The 20,110-nt window shown below is 42.4% G+C and overlaps 2 protein-coding genes across 2 annotated transcripts in view; one reads left to right on the forward strand and one right to left on the reverse strand.

The window, feature by feature from the left end:
- LOC127466297 (uncharacterized) overlaps nt 1–9,085 on the forward strand; it is a 60,874-nt gene extending 51,789 nt beyond the window's left edge. The window contains exons 55-66 of the mRNA XM_051776967.1: nt 59–224; nt 1,093–1,277; nt 1,862–1,954; nt 2,229–2,433; nt 3,345–3,532; nt 4,219–4,316; nt 4,713–4,897; nt 5,950–6,152; nt 6,602–6,785; nt 7,433–7,542; nt 8,433–8,552; nt 8,942–9,085. Of these exons, the coding sequence (XP_051632927.1) occupies nt 59–224; nt 1,093–1,277; nt 1,862–1,954; nt 2,229–2,433; nt 3,345–3,532; nt 4,219–4,316; nt 4,713–4,897; nt 5,950–6,152; nt 6,602–6,785; nt 7,433–7,542; nt 8,433–8,552; nt 8,942–9,085 (1,881 nt within the window). The remainder of the gene's footprint in view (nt 1–58; nt 225–1,092; nt 1,278–1,861; nt 1,955–2,228; nt 2,434–3,344; nt 3,533–4,218; nt 4,317–4,712; nt 4,898–5,949; nt 6,153–6,601; nt 6,786–7,432; nt 7,543–8,432; nt 8,553–8,941) is intronic.
- A 2,982-nt stretch (nt 9,086–12,067) lies between these two features.
- On the reverse strand, nt 12,068–14,629 carry RMI2 (RecQ mediated genome instability 2). Its single transcript, XM_051776984.1, has 2 exons — nt 14,350–14,629; nt 12,068–13,819 (listed from the first exon to the last, which is right to left on the reverse strand). Exons 1-2 carry the CDS (start codon nt 14,600–14,602, stop codon nt 13,671–13,673), a joined length of 402 nt encoding a protein of 133 aa, XP_051632944.1. The 5' UTR covers nt 14,603–14,629; the 3' UTR covers nt 12,068–13,670.
- Between the last annotated feature and the right edge of the window lie 5,481 nt (nt 14,630–20,110).

Consider the following 20,110-nt stretch of genomic DNA (forward strand, 5'->3'; position numbering starts at 1 on the left):
ACAATCATTTAATTCTGTGTTGTGGCTTTGAATAAACGTTTTTCCTTTATGGCTGCAGTTAAGAGCCTTTGAAGATATTTGGCTAGGCCTGGCAGGAACTGCTACTTTCTCATCTGTCCAGAGCCAAATCCTGGTGGAGGGGAATATTGATCAGAAAGAGAAAGTAAAAGTGGCAGCTTCAAAAGGAAAGGAGTGCATTCAGTACTACCTGGGGTATCTGAAAGGTATGTACCTTCACTGACAATGCTTGTAGCCACATGATTTAGTTTTAGGTAATCCTACAAGGAGCAGGGAGCTGCACTTGGTGATCCTTATGGGTCCCTTCCAGCTGGAGCTATTCTATGATTCCCAGCTGTCATTGCTGTGAAGAAGCTGGATGAAAGGCTGTGTCTCTAGTGCCAAGCTGGGTCAGTTCATGGTGATTCAAGGTCTTTCAGATTAAAAAAAAGCTGAAACTTAAAACTTGTTACACAAAGGTCAGTTTGGGAGACGTTTTGGTTTCAGTTATGGATTTGCCTTTCCACACTTCTGCAGAGGAATTTTTCACAGGTTCATGGCCTCACTTGTAAGTGCTGTGATGTATTTGAGATTAGGATCATTAGTTTGTGAATCACTGAAGTCAGAAGTTTGTAACAGTGGTTCAACTCAACTCTCTCCACCCAGACTCTCCGTGCCTTTGCCAACCGTTTCTGTTTATGCTCATCAGTGCTTGGGTGGAAGCGCCTTCGGTGTGTGATGGGTGGTCCTGCCAGGCTGAGCAGTTTTGAAACATCGAGACAGTGAAGGCTAAAGTAGAAAAGAAGCTTGTAAATCACTGTGACTGAGAGAACTATTTAGATTTACGTCAATCCAGTGCTTCATTTGCCGTAGCAAATCTGTAGTTGTAAGTCGTTCACAAGCCACACAGAAGAGAAAGATCAAACACTGATCTAATTGTCTCCTGTTTATCTCTTTTTTTTTTTCCCCCCACAAACACCTAACACACTCAGACATTGATTGATCACCTACTACGTAGTAATTAAAAGCTGTCTTTGAAACAATGTCTGTCAGTGTTGTTCCTGTAAACGAAGCGCTGTCTTTTTGTTCCCTAAGGGGATTTGGAAGAAGGAATGGAAGTCAGTGCTTGTTCTGATGGGCAGGAGATGGCTGCCATTAACACCTATCTCAGCATCAATGGAGAAAGGCAGGAAAACACGGGACAAGTGACTCTAGCAGCTGCTAATGGAAGCTTGAGTTTTCTGGCTCATGGATGCGGGGATCCAGTTCTTAAGGCTGAGGTGAGACCCTTGAGTGGCTGTTAACTGCGGTGTGGTTTTCCCGGAATATTGTTTAATTTTGTTAATTTACTGGAACATCTTCCTCGTAGGATTCAGGTGTGAGTTTTGGTGAGTAGCCAGGCAAAATTATATAATTTTATAAACTCATAATAACGTTAATTTCACATTGACGTGAAAAGTTATCATGGTGAGAATTAAAAAGTTCAGCCATACCCAGAGACAGAAAATACGGGACCCTCTCCTGAAGGGTGAGTCCTCTGAGGAGGGTAAGTAAATAAAGTGAGAGCAGCAGTAACTGCTCAGTATGTTGGTTACAAAACTAAGATTAGTATTCCTGACTGTGCTTTGACTTCTAATAGGGTTTCACATAGTCTCTGCTTGGAGGAGGGTTTTTGAATTTTCATCCTTAGACCTTCTGTTCCCATGTCTATCCATTGAATAAGGCAGAAGTAATTCCCCCTGAGAAATGGGAGGCCACTGTGGAAATTTGCTGGCATTTAAACTAGTACAAACTTTGAGTGATTTAGACCCAGCACAAGCAGGTTTAAGTCATAAATTCAAGGTTTTTATTAATCTTCTTACAGTACAAGCTTAATGAAATTGGGAGTCTTTTGAAAACCAAACTGATGGAAAAGATAAAGAAGTTTGATGGATACATGTGGAGATTCAGGAGATCAGTAAGTATCTGTACATATCTGTGAAAACACCATGAGGTGTTCAGGCAGTGTTAATTAAAATCATTACATTGCCTGCAGTTGTTTTGTTTTGCTCAAACATTTAAATGATTACTCCTGTGCTGACAGCTAACTCAGACAAAGAGCATGTTTCATGTAGAGATCTTTTATCTCTGCACCCACACCGAGGAGTCAGAATTGCCTCACCACGGAGTCAAAGCTTTGCACGAGATCAGTGTGTATTTTGATATTGCTTGTTATTTGGGAACCACTGTAGGTGCAGCAAGTTGGTTTCCTGTCTGAAGCAGCCAGCTGGCCTTCCACAGCCTTGCAGAAGGCAGCAGGATTCCTGCTCAGCGGGGGCAGAGCTGTCGCCCAGGCGTGGAAGCAAAGCGGAATCGGGCAGATCCTGAGGAGCAAGGTCCCGCTTTACCTGGATAAAGTTCAAGGCATTGTCCAGCAAATGCAGAACGAATTACAAAGTAAGCAAAACTGAGCAAAGCGAGGAGAATAAGGACAATGTCAGTGCAGGGCAAAACAAACTTGACTACAAACTATAAAATATGCTGACAGCATAAAGGTTTCTATTTTGATCCAGCAAAAAGTGCTGACCTTGGCTCTTAGTGTACAGAGTGGGAGCCTTGATGCAATAAACCCAAAGTAAGCTCTCTGTGAGCACCTTTCTAATGAAATCAGTGATGAGACATTCTCTGCGTCACAGGAGGCCGAGTTCAGATGAGAACAGAGCCCTAATTCCTAGGCTGAAGTATTTCTGCTAACAACTCCCTGGCAAGCCTTTCCTCCCAAAGGGCTGTTCATATCCATCCTTGAGTTTTGAATGCTTGTACTAATCGGATTTCACTTGATCTGTTTGTTCCAAGCCTGTCCAGTAGTCTCTAATTCACTGTTCAGCTGGACTGTGGCCCATCCTGAAACCTTTGAGTTTTAGCTGTGAGTTCTCACAAGAGTAAAACCTCACTTTGGGCCACTTACCTCTAAGCTCTTCCCACACAAAAGTTGGTTTTAGTTGACATACCATGTTTGAAATCGGTTGTGACCAAACTGTCCTGTTGCTAATCAGATGTAGTTTGTGCAGTACACTCTGATGGTGGCATATTGCAAAGCACTCCTCACATCTTTTGGACAGCAGCAGTGTATTTAAAAGGGGCTCAAGGTTAGAGCTAAATGCCTCTTTCAGTTTTCCCTAACACTGTCCACACACAGAGCTGTGCAATGTGCCCAAACTGCCACAAAAACAAAGCTGCCTCTTCCTGTTTTGTGTGTCTCCCCTTCCCTTATGCTGGAATTTGTGAGGAAACAAGCAAACAAACAAGAAAAGAACCACTTTGCACCACACCAGCTAAGGTTTGTTTCATTAATGTGTTTGCTTCAGAGCCACTAGCAACTTTGAAGGATGCCTACTATGACGTAACCTTGAAGCCACTGGATGAGGTCTGGAAAGAGAAGACAGAAGAGTACATGAAGAAAATCCAGGCTTTTTTACCCAATATTGTAAAGGATGCATGGCTCATGGAACCAATCCAGCTGGCATTAAAGGTTGTGAAAGCAGCCTTGGATACGGTTGGTATAACTCAGTTCTCCATTTTTAGTGGTTTGTAAGGCAAGGCCTACAAATTTAAGTCTCAGCTTTGAACTATGGATACACAAAGATGATTAACTATTTTGTTTATGGAAATAGTGCAGTTATCTTTACACATAACAAACTTGTGCACAGCTAACTTACTGTTCTTGCAGTATGTGTCCTGCCTTGAAAGCAGTACTTTTCCAGCTAGAGGAGAGGTTGTTTCACTAGTTCTGGTTGAAAGCACAGCAGCAATCTGTCATTCATGTAGATTTTGCTTTTCTTCCATAGAAGATGAACTGTGATTCCAGCAAACAATGTACAGATTTGGGATCTTCTAGTTAAAATGAGGAGCATAAAATATATCATGCTAATTTATATTAACAAAGATACCAATCCTTTGCAAGCTACTGAAGTGCATTAACTCAGTGAAGTATTGGTATACTTTAAGTAATGTTATTTAGGAAGGACATATTTCTGTCCATCTTTTGTAGCTGTTGTGAGTAGAGCCTGCCCTCTGGATATTAACCTCTAAATGACAGGCAAGTGACAAATGCAAGAGAGACTTAAGTGCTATTTCACTGACTGTCCATTTAAAACTGACTGTCGATTTAGCAAGTACTGGCCCTGCTCTGAAGCCATCCTGAAGTCAGTTTTGTAATCTCCTCTTCTGACTCTCCAACAGACCACACAGCAGATGTTCAGGTGGGCAGAGGCCACATTTTCCAGAGCTGTGAGGAAGATCCGGAAGCCCTTGCTCAACCTGTACAGTTTTTCAGCCAGGTAACTGGTGTTCCTGCAGGATCCCTGCTGCTGGGTGCTGTTCTAAATGGATATGTGCATAGTTAGTCTTCCTATCAGTTTGCAGGCTGAGGGTTCTGGACAGACACCCAACTCCTCCTGCTTTGGGCATAAGACACCCTAATGTTCATTTCTGAACATTGGGCTGTCAGACCCAACTGCCTTTCAACAGGAGCTACTGGGCAGCAAAAGAATAGTAACAACTGATAACTGGCCTTTTATGGCCTTGGGCAGTGCAGCTGTTGGCCAGTGTGGGGCTGTTCTAACCACACTGCAGTTCTTATGAATATTTCACTTCCACATTTCTTATAGCAAACCAACAGCATGTCCTCAGTTGAGCAGATAAAGGCTCCTGACCGTTTTGTTTGCGTTCCACAGGAACTGTTCCGTGGCAATAAAACTGCCAGTACTGCCCAAAGGAGACCACTCCCTACAGCTGGCAAATGTTCCTACTTATCTCGTTGGAGAGAAAATAATGAGGCCTCTGCAAGACCTCTACAAAATCAACATCCTTGCAGAGTATTATAGATTCAAACGGAGGATGGTGGAGAGTCCCTTTGAATGTAAGCCCTTTCAACGTGCTGCTTTGTTTTGTAACTGGGTCCACTTGGTGCTATATTTGAAAAATCAGATTTGGAATAGTACTTTACTATGGATGGTTGCTAATTAATAATTTTCCATCAACTTTATATAGTCTTTCCTGTAAGACAGTAGTGGTATGTAAAAGAGCAACACTCTGGGCAAAGCTGGCATAAAGTGACACTCCTCTGCTTCATATTCATGCAAATTTTCCAACTCTTCACACTTCATACTCTTGAAACTAGAAATCAGCAGGTGCTATTTATCTGTCTTATCCACATGCCCTTGTGAGTTGATACTGTGGTTCAGTGCCAGTCATACCCACGGCTGTGTCCTGGCATGGAGGCTTTGAAACTGGTCATCTCACCTCTGTTGACTCTGGGATGGAAAAGCTCAGCCCTACCAAAACTTCAGAGACAGTATTGCCTGTAAAAGCATTGCTAAATGCTAAAAAACTGCATTAACAATCCCAACTGTCTCTTAGAGAGAATGGCTTTTCCAGAAAGAGCCATTTTTAATGGTTTCCTCCCACTGGACTGACAGGCACAAAGAGGGCTGTGAAAGTCGGTCCTAGTGACCAAATAATCTAAGTGATATATCAGCAGGGACTGCAGCTCTGTTTGCTGCTCTGGTTTGGAAGGGCAGTTTCTGGAGAGAGTTAATATTCTTGCTGTTTTCTGCATAAGAATGTATGAAGTGTAGGGTATATGTGTGTGCTTAAAAAAAGCAAGTTTACAAGTAGCAGGACAATAAACCAAAATGAGCTCTGAATCCCAATTCATGTTTCTCAAAGTTTCAGGACACCCAGGCAAATCTATAATGAAAAATAAATCATTAAATTGCTTTGTTTCTGGTAAAATTTTTGTTGCAGAGTAACTACAGTGTAACTAACTAAAATGTAAATGTAGTAATGTCAATGTAATAATAACTTGAGAAATTATTTTAAGAGCATGCCAGCCAGAAGCTGTGTGTTGCAGTATGCACAGCACTCATTGCTCTTTGGGAAACTCACTAATGTTTCTTTTGAAATCTCTAGATCATGCTCTGTTAGTGGGGACCAAGCATCTTGTGACTTTTGATGGAAAAATTTATGATTTGGCATCAAAGTGCAGTGTACTTCTTGCCAAGGATTTTGTCCACAATGCTTTCACTATAATACTAAGTGAGGAAACCAGTAACTCAAGATCACTGTATGTGGAGATGAACCAGACTGTGATCAGTATCCACCCAAGACTGAAGGTAGGAGAAGCAAGTCAAACATTCTTCATTTTCACAGCAGAAATTATCTTAAACCAACAACAACAACAAAAGCTTTCAAAATATTAATGCTTAAAACACAGAACAGAATAGCTCTCAGACAAGTGCTTTAAAGTAACCACTTCTTAATCAGAAAATACCTCTCCAAAACAAAGCCAGTTTAATGCAAGGGCTGCCTCTTTGCTCCCTGCACATTAAAGGAAATTTTCAGCATTTCTCTTAGATCATGTCAGAGGATGGTACTGTTAGAGAGGTCTGGAGATCAAACTGGGCCTGTAGCCTTGGAGGCTTTGTGCTGTCTGCTCTTCTGGAAGTTTAACACAACTCCCTTCTTATTCCCTGATTCTGGGCTAAGTTGGTCCCATCTGAGCTTACCTGTTATTGAACTTTAACAGTGACAGATTTGAAACTGCATTTTCATTTTAAAACAGATCTCCAAGATGTTCTCCTTTACAGAAGAGAACTGCCAAGTACTGGATAAATCACTTGAAAAGAATACCACTAATTCAAGGAGAGAAACCAACAAAATAGAAATATCTAATCAGAAAGGAGTTTCTCTATCCTGTGACTTTCAGTATGATCTCTGTACTGTCACTCTGGCTGGGTGGCACCACGGTGAGTACCAATTATACAGCCTTTGTCAGCTGTTAGTCATTTTTTTATCTCTCTAAATTATTATCAACTGTAGTACCAGCATCTGGGTTATCTTTCACTTGTTTTTCCCCTCTTCATTTATGCACACTGGAAATGGCCCTAGGCATTCCCAGTAATTGCCAAATCATTCCAGTGGTTAGTAAGTGGTTATGGATTACTGATGATTCATTGTAATAAAGCAGACAGATGTAATGCAGTCAGCCCAGCCCCAAACCCTTGTTGAGAATCACTGCTTTAGAGCTGGCTTAGCTTGTCAGACCTGCAAGACAACAAGAGAGGGAGGCCTAAAACCTTACAGGGTTTTTGGTATACTTGGAATGCATTCCTATTCATGTGTCCCACACTATTCTAAAACTCACACTCCCAAGATTAGCAGAGGATGGATCTGATGCCTTGATGTGGTCAGGAGAAACACATGACCAGCTAAGACAAGAGATGGCAATGCAGGCTGGGACAAACCCAGAATGGCTATCTGGACATGCCTTCTCTTTTTCATGTTGGAGCTGAGCACTCCTGTAAAAATAACTGGAGCTCAGAGACAGTTTCTGTAACTTTCCTGCATCTACTCCTGCCAACTACTATTTTACCCCATTTCAATTTCATCCCAGGTATCTCAGCTGGGCTTTTTGGTACCAATGATAATGAAGCTGGAAATGAATGGATGCTTCCTAATGGTTCCTTCACTGACAACGTGCAAGAGTTCACACAGAGCTGGCAGGTAAGGAGCTCAAGGGCTTCTCTGTGCAGGGCACCAGGGGTGCTGAGCACAAAGGGCACTGTGTACTCAGTAGTGGACTCAGCTGCGCTGGTCAAATGGAGCTTGAAAAAATCCTTCCTGACCAAAAGTTTTAGCTCAACTCTATGTAATATAGAAAGTGAAAGCACAGTCAGATTAAATCTGGCCAGGTATTGAAGCCTGAGATAAAAGCACTGGTCACTGCACTGCTGCAGTCACCTCACCCTGAACCGTGAGCTCTGGCTGGCAACTCTCTCCCAGGAGACTGACCTTCCTTCCAGCAAAGTTCCAGTGCCACAAGGCCACGGCTGCACAACAGCAGGAGGCAAAGGAGGAGCCTGCAAGGTCTGGCTCCTGCAGGATGAGGGTTATCACAGATTAAACTGCCAGTTCATTTTTCTTAATAACTAAAAATCACTAGAATTTACACTCACTTAAAGAACTATTTGGTTGGTTTGGGGTTTTTTTTGTTTGTTTTCGTTTTTTGTTTGTTTGGGGCTTTTTGTTTGATTTGGATTTTTTTTTAAAGACTTCTTTATCTATGAATAACCCAGCAAGGATAGCAAGTTTTTTTTTCTGCATTAAAACGATCTAGTAAAAGCACATCTTTGACCTGTCAGATCTACATAACAAGAGAACTAGCCAACTGCCTGCTGTGTCAGTGAATAACAGAATCAAGAGAAAAAGGAAACAATGTCTAATCTGTAAGATTAGTTACATCTCAACATTATTGAACAATAAATATTAGAGCAGTGTACTGAGCTGCCCGTATCTTCCTTTAAACCAGCTCACACTGGAAATCTGAAGAATTCATCCTAACCCAATGTATTAAAAAACAAAGTCCCCCAACTTCAGTAATTCTGCTTTCCCAGGTGAACAAGTGCAGTCTTGTACCGAAGAAAGAGAAGTCATGTCCAATTACAGGCAAGCAAAACATCTGCAAAGTGTTTTTTGAAGAACCACATTCACTTCTTAGGAACTGCTTCAAAGTTGTAAGTAGAACTTCAGCCGTGAAGGAGTGTCTGAATCACCCAAGTGTCATTCTTCAAAGGAGGACACATAACCCCTGCAAGGATGTAGAAGTTTAGTCATGGATTACTTTAGAATAATCAGAACAGCAATCCAGACAGAAAAAAAAAGCTGTTATTATCACCATACATATAAATTGAGGTCCTTGACATCCACAGAGTGGAGGCATGATTGCACCACTCTTTAGGATACAGGTCTAGAATCTGGAGATAGAAATAACCCCCTCAATGTTCAGAAGAGAATAAAGGTTTATGAATGGCCCTAATGAGGTGGGAGGAGGGAGACCCACATCAAACCTTTGGGTGCAGCTGCAGGTGCCCCCTGCTCCCCTAAACAATCCCTTTGTGTTAAGGTGGACCCCGAGCCCTTCTACACCATGTGTACACAGGACACCTGTGAGTCCCCAGCCCCGGGGGCTGCCTGCAGCTCAGCAGCAGCTTTTGTTCATCTGTGCAACCGGAATTTTGTCCCTGTGGAAATCCCTCCACAGTGGTGAGTTTAATTTCTTTTCCCTCCTGAATATTCTGACTGCATTGCTCTAGTACTTACATGCCTGTAATTCAAGAATGCATGAGAAAATAAAACTAATGAACCTGACTGTGGGAATGAGCAAAACTGAGTTCCTGGAAACAGTTGTCTTGCTCCTTGGCTATCTCCCCTTCCTGCTGTTCCCTCACCAGCACACCACAGCCCACCCACTTCACACTCTTATATAAACTTCTACACATGAATATGAAATACAGAGACAAATTTTGTTAAATCTAAGTCTGAATATCCAGTTGAAAACAGAGTTTTAGAACGGCTTGGTAGTTGAATGATTGAAGTCAGCTAGTGCTGCTGGTTTATATTATCCCATCTGAAGAAAGGGATTGGAATGAAGGTGGATCACAAGCTCAGTTACCAATAACATGCTATTAAAGCATGCTCTTAAACAAGCAAAGTACACTGAGGATGTATACAAGAATAAACATATTTAAGACAAGAAATAATTCTTCTCTATTCATCTTTTGTATCCAGTTTTGTACACCATGTTTTACTTAAACTGTGAACCAGTTGAGAACAGTCATGGGGAAAAAATGGAAGGGCTGAGGCTTAACATGAGTAAAGTCTCTAAATATGTAAACACACTAAAGAGGAGGAAGTGTAACAGACCAAACTACAGTAAGGGAGAGTTGGGTTTGACACAGTGAAAGAGTCTGTCGTGGCCAGTCCAGTCACGCACAGTAACCAACAGCCAGCCATGGTCAAAGAACCAAACAGAAAGTGTCTGTCTGGAGTAACCAACCACCTCTGCACCACTTCCTAGAAATTCACTCTTGTCAGGGATCTTCCACTGAATAGCTGAACTAGCCAGAGCCCATAAACTGCAGACATAATGCTGCTCTTTCCCTCCTAAACGTGAATTTATCAAACGTGAAAGAATCCTACATCTTTCTTTCAGTTTAGTGTATCCAAGATAAAACTGTATCTAAAACGCTGGAGTACTTTTCCCACAGCTTGTTGATGTCATAAATGTATTTGATGCTATTTTTCCCTTCATAGATTCTTGTAATTCAGCGTAATAACAGGTTGCATTACATGTCACTTGTACTTACTAACCACTTACCTGGATTTCATCTCTTCTTCATTTCAGCTTGAGCCTGTTCTGAATGGCACATACCAGCCCTGGAGATGGAAGAACCCTTTCAGCACCCAAAAATAGAAGTTATTTTAGGTAGACAAGCTAGAGGCAGGAGCAGGAGAACAGTAGCAGTGCAAATGCATTAGTGTTAGACAATGAATATAATGAAGCACATATAGTATAAAAGGAAAGCTTTCCACCAGAACCCCTGAAGGCAAGAGGAATTATTTCAGTATACTGACAAGAAACTATAATCAACCAAAGGAAATTGAACATAATAGTATCAATTACTTTAAAAGAATTCTCCCATTCAGTGGCAAAATTGTGTCTCCACAAGCCTTGAACCATAGCATAAATACATTTAAAAGCTGACAAAAGGTCTCTTCCAGCTCAGATTAGTACAAGTGGAATACTTTGTGAAAGCAGCATTATCAGCTTTGAGTCAGCAGAGATGCTGACTTCTTTTTTCTCCAGAAATGAAACTCTGCTGTTCAGCGGTTCTGGACAAAGTTATCTTTTTTTTTTTTTTTTCAAGGGAAGTGCTCCAACACATGAGAGCTACAGTAGAAATGAGATGGTTAAATAATTGAAAGCACTTGATAATTTTCTCATTTTTATGCTGGCTGATTTTTCCCTTACTAACGTGTACACTGTTAAATGAGAAACACCCTTCTTGGTATCTGTGTACCAGTTTCACGTTCTCCCTTTGTGCCTTTAGAAGCCCTTTCTCAGAAATCAGCTGATGTGTTTGAAAAGGGTGATTGATATCTATCCAGCCCATAAAGGTGCTATAGCTGCTGTTGTGTGAAAACGTCTTATCTGTTAAATCCTTTTCTATATTTTAAGTCTATTGATTAAAGAAATGCATTACCTTTCTCCACCCCTACCTGGAAGGCAGCTATTCCTCAGCAAAAGGTTAACACTGCAAAATCCTTCCCTTGCCTTTACATAACATGCAAACGTTGAAATAATGGTGTTCTGAACTAGGAGATAATGCTAATAAACATTTGACTTCCTTATTGTTATGCTGGAGTACACTTTTATTGATTATTCATAAGAATATAAACCTGTACTGATCTACAGAGCTGGAATTGGCTGGGTTTGAATGGCTCACAGACAAACCCAGCACGGGCCTCTGTCACCTTGTGGATGCTGCTTTCAGCCACATTCTCCTCCTGAATACTGAACTCTCTAGTGTGACACATTCTAACTAAAACATGATCCCCACACTAGTCAGGAAAAAACCCTGCACTTGTTAGGATTTCCACACACATCAGATGCTGCTGTATAAAACACAATAGAAATCAAGTCTTCCTCTGTAGTAATTTTATAACTGCACCCTTATAGAGGTGTTTTGTAATGAAGCCAAAATTGTATGAAATATTTCTGAAAGTTAAAGAGTATTTATATCAGTTACTGATTCAAAAAAACGCATCATCTTCTCCCCAGTCACTGAATGTCATTTCACTCCCCAGCTAAGCACACCGAGCACCTTTGAAAAAATCCTGAGGTGACAGTTGCAAGAACAAAGTAAAATGTAAGCAGGTAGAGGAAAACATTCAGAAAAGCTCAGTCAGCAATAAACTGAAGTTTAACTAAATGTTAACTGCAAACAGCAGCACTGAGCTGGATGCAGACACCAGGTCTCCTGAAAGCTGCAGGTAACTTATCACCGGTGATAAAGACACCATTTCACCCCCAATAAACATTTTAAACTACAGCCACTGCCCTCAGCTGTTGCTGGTTACCTCTGAGCTGTTCCCAGGTTATGCCTTTCCCGTCCAGATCCGATCCAGCCCTACCTAAATACAATCTAATCCTACATCAATACAACTTTTCAAATGCATTCAGTAAATACGAATCACTGCCAGATGGCAAGCCACGTTTAATTCTGTAAATTCACAGACACTAGCAAGGGTGCAGCAGTTTTAACTGTTCATTTTCAGGGTTTTTGCTGTTTATTTCCAGGGTTTTACTGCCTGGTTAGAAAGCATGGCAAAGTGAACATATTTGGAACAAGCTTCAGATTCCTTGCATAAGAAGCATTCAGATGGAAAACTACCATCAGCAAGAACAGCTGCCAGTCAACATGCTGACCACATGGATCATTTCTAAAAGGCTACAGCATTCCACAAGTGGATTTTTCCCCCCAGGATTTAAAACAGTAAATAAACCCAGACTATCAAAACTCTGTATCTCTGTCTATTTTGGTATTACGTGAGCAGGGTCTCAGAGCACAGGACTTCCATTATCCTACTGTCTCTGATGTGGTCTCATTTGGAATATCAAACTCAAGGCTGGGAATTGCACTCTGAAATCCAGTCCTTCATCTGCAAAGATCTGAAATCTTTAAAGGAGACTAGTTAATTTCCACATGCTTTGAAAACATAACCTCACAATTAAAAAATGTAGTTACCATCACTTGGTTCTCAAATTGTACTGTTCAATCAGAAATCACCTTCTCTTCTGACATGTATTCCCAATTAACACAGCTATATTCCTGGACAACACAGTCCCAAAACACAAAGCTATTCCACACAGATAATGCAATATATTCTTCAGGATTCAAGCTCTCTTTAGACAAAAGGGAAAATAAATAGTAACATTTCTTCTTTTTAAAGGTGTTTTGATGTCATACTTTTGTGTTCTCCCACACAAGGAAGAAAGAAAGATAAAAATAAAATATATTTTAGAATGATTTAAACAGCTAAAAATAGCATACATTGGAACAAGAAACCTTCAAAGAGAAAAATACACTTAGGGGCAGAAAGCTTGTTTCATAAGGTGGTAAACGTATTTGCATCTTGGAGAACCTATTCCAGGGAATCCTGCATAATGACTTTTCAGTTTATTTCACTTCACTGGAACACAGGGGTCATTACTGTACCACTTTCAATATTTCAGAAACCAGAGAGGTTTTTAAGTACAAGATTCTGCTTTATGGTTACCAAGAGACATCTGTCTTACAAGCGGAGTTTACTGACGTGGTCATTACTGAAAGAGAAAATACAGGCAAAGATGTTATTTCCAACCACAATCTAAATAGACTGAAACACATTTTGCCTTCGTTCCAGGTATTGAGTTCACCCTGGCAACATGAGCTCTGTGCAGCCCTTGCTGCCAAGAACACCCGCCCTGCTGCAGGAATGACTCCCTCAACACATGCTCCCAGGAACAGCAACTAACACAGAAACATGGAGCATTCCTAACAGCATGGACACCCTACTCAAAACATCACACAGGCCTTTCTCAAATCTGTTGGTGTAAAAAGAGACGGTGGAAGACATGAACATCGCAGTTATTATCAGATAAGCACTGATCCCTACACTTGACTCCGAGTCCGACTTCTCACTTTGGTTTACTCCAAGAGTAACTGGTGGTTGGTTGAAACCACAAACACACAGAATAGTCTGACACCAAGTAAGTACATTTCCAGTTATTTTAGGCAGAAAAACAGTATCTAGGGGATGATTCTCTGCAACTCCTCCACTTCAAGGCTCCACATATCCTTATGCACGGGGTTTTCGGAGAGATCTGTCATCTTTATTGCTCGAAGAACAGGCTCAGGACTGCAGGACCGCACCACACCCATAACCATTACATATTTTCCTAAAAAAACAAGCAAGCATGAAATTAACCATTTTAATTCACAATGCAAATAATTTAAAGCCAATTAAACACTGTGAATTGAAGCTGCTGATACTTGCAAGAAAACTCAAGGCATGAAGACTGTCTAGAACTGAATTTCAGGAAAAAAAGGCTTCATTATCTGTACAGTCACTTTTACAGCAGATTTGACTAGATTTTCACATACAACAAGAGCAAAACAAGCACACAATTTGTCCCTCTAGTGCGTAAGTGGGCGGAGGGCAACTGAGAAGACTGAAAATTTAGGCCAAGTGCCTGTTTTGTGCCACAACTCCTGCAGCGCCGCAGTCCAACACTTCTCCAGTGCATCTGACGCTACTCGTGAGGGGCAGAAGGAGGAAAAACAGGGAGGGGGAAAAAAATTCCTATCCCTGTTCCTGGGTTCCCGCGTGGGGAGCGACACCTCCCAGGGGCCGGGATGTGCCGAGCTCCGCCGGAACAGGCCCGGGCAGGGAAAGCGGCGCTCCGCGGGGTCCCGCCGCCCCCGGTACCTGCGCTGAGGCACGGCCGGCCCTGCGGCACCTGCTCCACGCCCAGCACGGTGAAGGCGCCGCTGGGGTCCCGCAGCCGGGCCGAGCCGCCGCGCTGCACCTCCAGCACCGTGCCCTGCATCCACACGGCCCGCAGCGCCAGCGGCGCCCGGCCCGCCCGGCCCAGCAGCCACGTCCCGCCCGCGCCCCGCTCCGCCCGCCGCAGCTGAGCCGACAGCACCTTCACCGGCGGGCCCGCCGCCTGCCCGGCCATGCTGCGGCGGCGGCCGAGGGCGGGAAGGGCGGGAGAGGCGGGCCCTGCGCTCTGCCCGCCCCGGCGGCGCCTCAGGGGCGGTCGGAGCGCTGCGCTGAGGGGGCTCCGGGGCTGCAGCTGTGGGAGCGCTGCTGTCAGTACACACTGCAGCCGCGGGAGCGGTGCTCTCAGTACACACGGCCTGGGGCTCATCGCCTGTCCCCAGGTGGTTCTCATTGACCACAGCAGCTGCACTGAGCCGGCACCCCCACCCCGCGATGGGGCACCCGGCTGGTCCTCGCTTTGCCTGAATTCGGCTCAGGATCGGCTCCTTAACGTGCAAAAAACTAACGTAAAAAGTCTGATTGAGTGGTGTGGTACCGTTCGCTGTGACTCGGCCCCGCCCTGCAGACCCGCCCTGCTCTTGGTCCCCAGCCGGTGTGAGCCATCCCGAGCCCTCCCGGGGGTTTTGTCGCCGCTCGGTGTTTACTGCAGAGTTGATGGAGCTCCTCCGGTTTCAGGAGAAAACAGGAAAATGCCCGTCCTGATGTTCCCAGGGATGCTCTCGGGATAATTATTTTATTGTATACTTATTCCACCTATGTGGAAATCTGGAGTGTAATGTACTGAAAGTATGGGGGGTTTTAAGATGGGAGACTTTAATTCCAAGGCCTTCAAGAATTTATTTGCTGTCTGTTTATATTACAGACAGGCTAATTCGCTTTGCCAAAGCCTGAAATCCTTGAAATGTTATGGTTTCTCTTGGGTGGGTGGGTGGGTTGACATTTTCTTTAGAAAATAAGCCAAGAAATAAGCTAATGCAAAAGCAGGAGGATGGAACAGAGAAAAGAATCGGGAAAACCAAGGGGATGGATTAATCAATGTCACAAGTCCTGTTACCAACAAAAGTGCAGAACGGGTAAAAATGCACAGAGAACTGACTCCCCTGCAATCATTCTTCTTTAAAAGAGCTTTTGTTCTCCACTAAAATAGCCAGTTTAAAAAATCTGGTTTTATTTTGAGTAGCAAAATACATCAAAACCCTTTTTTTTCTACTCACCCATGATGTTGTGAATTATTTATTCGTATATCTTTTTTCCAGAGATATTTTCTGTTTAGAGGTATTCTGTAAATGGGACTTTATTCTTTTTATAGTGTAAGGAAGCAGTTAACTTTTTGTTACCACTTACAGTAAGGATAAAAGATAATATTGGTAATAACAATAAAAACACTGACATCTAAGCACAATACAGAACCATGTAATCTGGCAATCAAATAATATGGCTTACAGGAATAGAAAGACATTAGATGGTTACTGTATGTGAATGCAAAATTTGAGCAAGGCCCATAGGAGAAGAATATTTGTAATTTATGTCCCTGAGCTGCAGTCACTTGACAACATCAATATTTAGTTTCACATAAAAAAAAATTAATTGTGCCAAATATTGATAAAAGTATTGTATTCCTATTTGTTACTGCATAACAGGAGGGTCTAATGCTTATTAAGCCATTAAATCTACAGATGAAGGCAAGACCCCTACAAGAGTGTAATCTTTAGGAGAGACTAAAAGGTCCCTTTTAAAGGATTTGCCTTCTAGAAACTGTGTTATAAGAAGGGCAGAAGTGCTGGCAATCTGCATCAAGAAATAGATTTGTTTTCCCAAACCAGAAAATCCTTGTCTTTCAGTAAAATGCAAAGTTGCACTGAATTATCTGCAAAGCTCTTACCAAAGAACTGTCTCAGCCAAGCACAGAGACACATTCCAAAGCTGCAAGGAAAGTCTGATGCCTCAACAGGCTGGTTTCTGGAGGTGACCCCACAGTGATAATCCTCTGATTTAAGGGGAGCAGAGGAAGCTCAACACACAGTTGGAAAAGGCAATGAGTTGGTGCCTGACAGGCTGTAAATTACAGTGGGTTAAACATGAGCGGATTTCCTGAGAGCACCCTGGGTGAGACAGAGTTTTGGTTTGCACAGATTAAAAGAAAGGAATCAATCTTCTTCTGCCTGCTACTACAATGGGTGCCTCTCTTCAAAGCAATCTTCAAGGACATTATTCCTCACACTGACGTGCATGTGAGATGGTCACAGTATGGGTAAAACACAAAGGTCAAACTACACCTGGATAACAGCCCAGAGCATAGCAGGAGCCAGGGCTCCCTCAATTACACTGGCACTGTTTTGTTGGTATGGTGCCAAGAGACCTTAGAAAAGAATTTGACCCCAGATCTCCATGAAAAGCGATTTCCAAAGAAGCTGCAATTAGAAATTTTCTGTCCAGCTCAGACCTTTCCGTGCTCTTACTGACAGTACTACTTAAAATGGAAGAAATTCTCTGCTCCCCTCTCTAATTTTGGTAAAAAGCTGATATTACACAAGCACAAAAATCCTCCTTTCCCTTGGCCAGAAGTTCTGATCTATTACAGCCTTTCATCCTACCCGAAGGAGTTTTAAAAAATATCTCCACCCCAGTCCAAGGGGGTTTCACTTTCCTAGCACTGAGAAGTCACTAACTGTGTTTCAAACAAAGTTTTAGGGTTTTGGGGTTGTTTTTAAGATTTGTACTTGTACTAATGCATTACTCTGTAATGGAGGAGTCTGAGACTGACTGTCTTCCTTCCCTTGGTATTTCTAAGAAAATTTGCTGAAGGGCAACTTTTAGCACAGACAAGTATCAGGTTTCAGCTTTAGAAGATACATACTAGTTTAGATTTATTTTCTTATACTGCACACAGAACTATATGAAACAAACACAAGAATATAAAGTTCAGTTGTTCCTGGTGTCTGTTTTATACTGCATAAAAGATGCAATGTGGACATGCTGATTGAAGTCTGGAAAACCATCTTAATCCTTCAAGGTTTTTTTTTCAGACTACCTATCACATCATCACTGAATTTAATTAATTATTTGAAATTAACAGATCAATGAGTTGGAATAAATGGGTTGGAAGTCAGTCATATATACATCCCTAACCTGAGCTTCTGCTGCTTGTAATTTATGCTTTGAGACTGAACAGTCTGGCAGTATGGATCCTAAATGGTGTTTGTCCAGGAATTTCAAAAGACCTGGAGCCAGCAAAGTCATCTGCTGAAACAGGAAAACTCCAGATTCAAGCTGCCAAAGTTAGCAGGGAGCTCTGAATAAGTGGCATTTTAGAAGTGACTTGAAAAAGGCATGTGAAAGTGAGCAGCAGACATCCTAATCCCACTACTTACAACAACAAGAAGAGTCTGGCCTCTCCCATAGAGTCATCCAGCCCAAACTGCAGGCGAGTCACGCTAAGATAAGATGAATTAACATAGCTTTCATGGCAAATCCTACTTGAGAACCTAATACAGATGCTATACGTTGCATGTTAGCTTATGTTTAGTGGAATCCACAGAGGATTACGGCAAGAGCCTTCCTGCAGCTGCCAGGAGCTGACAGCTGCACCCAGTATGTGGCAGAGAAAAACATCATCTCCTCAGAGCGGGTGGAAACCTCAGCTTGTACAGCCAGCCTTAGCATGAGAAATTATTTCATTGCTCTCCCCATCACGCAAACTTAACCAGTTCCTGTCACTCACCACAGGCCCCTGCTGAGGGGAGCCTGCAGGCTATGAACACAGAGCAATGCTCTCCCACTTCGCTGACTCATTTCACTTACAAAGAATACTCAGAGGAAATGCTTAGAGAGCTCCAGTGGTGTTCTGCAGAAGTGGGTGTCACCTGTTTGCTTCTTTCCATGGTATAAATATGCTGGTATGGAACCAAAATAAATTAGTGTTCTATGGAATAGGACTATGACATGATTGAAGAAAAAAAAAAATAATTGTAGTCTTTACTTTACCAGTGTTGCTTGCTGCCCTGGGAGTAGTCTGCAAAGCTGGCTTCCAGATGGGCTTACTCAGACTCCTGCTCAAGAAAAAAAGAACTCTTTTTAAACAGGAAATATGAATGGCATCCAAAGCGTTAGATCTTCATCCCGACTGAAGCGAAGCCAGTAGTCAGAAGATTTCATTTGTTCAGCCTTTCTGCTTCATTTCACTTCATAAAAGAATTAGAGAGTCCCTATAAGCAGTGTTGGGGAATACAGATCACAGTGTCTTCCCTTGACAGCTGCTGCTTCTGCATAAATACACCCCAATTAGCATTGTTAACATCCAGTTCATCCAGTGATGTGGGAGCAGAACAATTTTCCCAAAGAGAAGTAACCAGAAGAGGGGCCTTTTACTTTCAAAGTCTTAAAATCTGAGGTGTCAACTATTAGAAATATACAGAGAAGCCAGTAAAGCTGAGAAGTTACAGCCATTCCAGAGCATACATTGCCAGGATTCTGCAATGTTCAAGGCCTCTTCAAAGATTCATGAAACAAATTTCTAGTGCTTAGTAGGGAGAGACATTTACTAATAGTCAAATTTTCAAGCAGGCAAAATCCTTCTGAGGTCCAGTCAAAGAGACCATCTCTCCCTACAAAGCTGATCTTGTTTAAACTGAAAGCATCACAGCACCACCACCACCACCAATCAAGGTAATTTCAAATTAATAAAATGTTAGAACAGGATTAAAAGGCATTCAGAGTTTAAATATAAGACTCAGGAATTTTAAACCAATCTCACATTACGCACTCAAAAAAACTTCAGGAATTTTGAGATTAAAATCAAGCTATTTGAATATGAAAGTTTGAGATGAGCCTCCAAGAGTTACAGGGAGCCAGAGAGGAGAAAGCCCTCCCCTCTGTTGCTGTATGAGGTACTATTGTGCAGAGTCTTCAGGATATGGATATTTAATAGCAGGTTTGGTAGTGGCTGCAGGTTACACGACCAAGGAGACCATCAGCTCTTTTACAGTCACTGACAATTTGTGTGGAAAGTGAATTGCCCTCACTATTCCCTATGCTTTAGCCAGTTCTGTTACTTGTATTCCCATGAGTATCACCTAGGACACATATGTGGTGCCTGTCCTTGACTAATAAAATTTTGCTCTGAGATCAGAGAATCTCCATGTAAAATGGCTGCATTTATTTTCCATGAGGCTGTGACTAAAGCTTTGTCCAGGGGTGCAGATAAAAAGGATTCTGGACTAGACACAGGTCACTAACAGCACTGGCATCCTCTTCAGAAACTGGATAGAGCAATGGTCCTCTGACCCACCTGGTGCTGGCAGAAACATCAGAGGAAGAGCAGAAATGGCCTTGAAAGGAGGAACTGCCAAGGGCTGAGCAGGAAGGCTCTGGTATTGGTACTTCAGAAAGCAAAAGCAAAAATCCCAGCTGAAGGCACAGCTGGCCTCGTGCTGCTCTGCAGGGGGGACCCTGGGTGTGAATTCAGGACACACAGCTGAATGACTGAAAAAGCAAAAACAATATAAAGAGGAAATCAACAGCAGTGAAACTTTTGTTTAAAGCTGCTCAGTAACAGCACTTACATGTTTTTATGTACTTAGGTGGACTGGGACCTAAAGAAGCTTGAGTTTTCATTTTCTTACATTGTGGTGTTCATTCTGTAAAGCAAGGTTCAAAGCCAGAAGTAGTTACAGGCCTGGATTTA

Source organism: Manacus candei, unplaced genomic scaffold, assembly GCF_025592945.1.
Source record: "Manacus candei isolate 608988 ecotype Guabito, Panama unplaced genomic scaffold, ASM2559294v1 h1tg000002l, whole genome shotgun sequence".
Classification (NCBI taxonomy): Eukaryota; Metazoa; Chordata; class Aves; order Passeriformes; family Pipridae; genus Manacus; species Manacus candei.

Bases quoted from the DNA above. Each gene is read 5' to 3' on its own strand.
- RMI2 (XM_051776984.1), bottom strand. From the start codon at position 14,602: ATGGCCGGGCAGGCGGCGGGCCCGCCGGTGAAGGTGCTGTCGGCTCAG. The intron at 13,820-14,349 runs GTACCGGGGGCG...TTGTTTTTTTAG, and splicing joins CCGGCCGTGCCTCAGCGCAG to GAAAATATGTAATGGTTATG.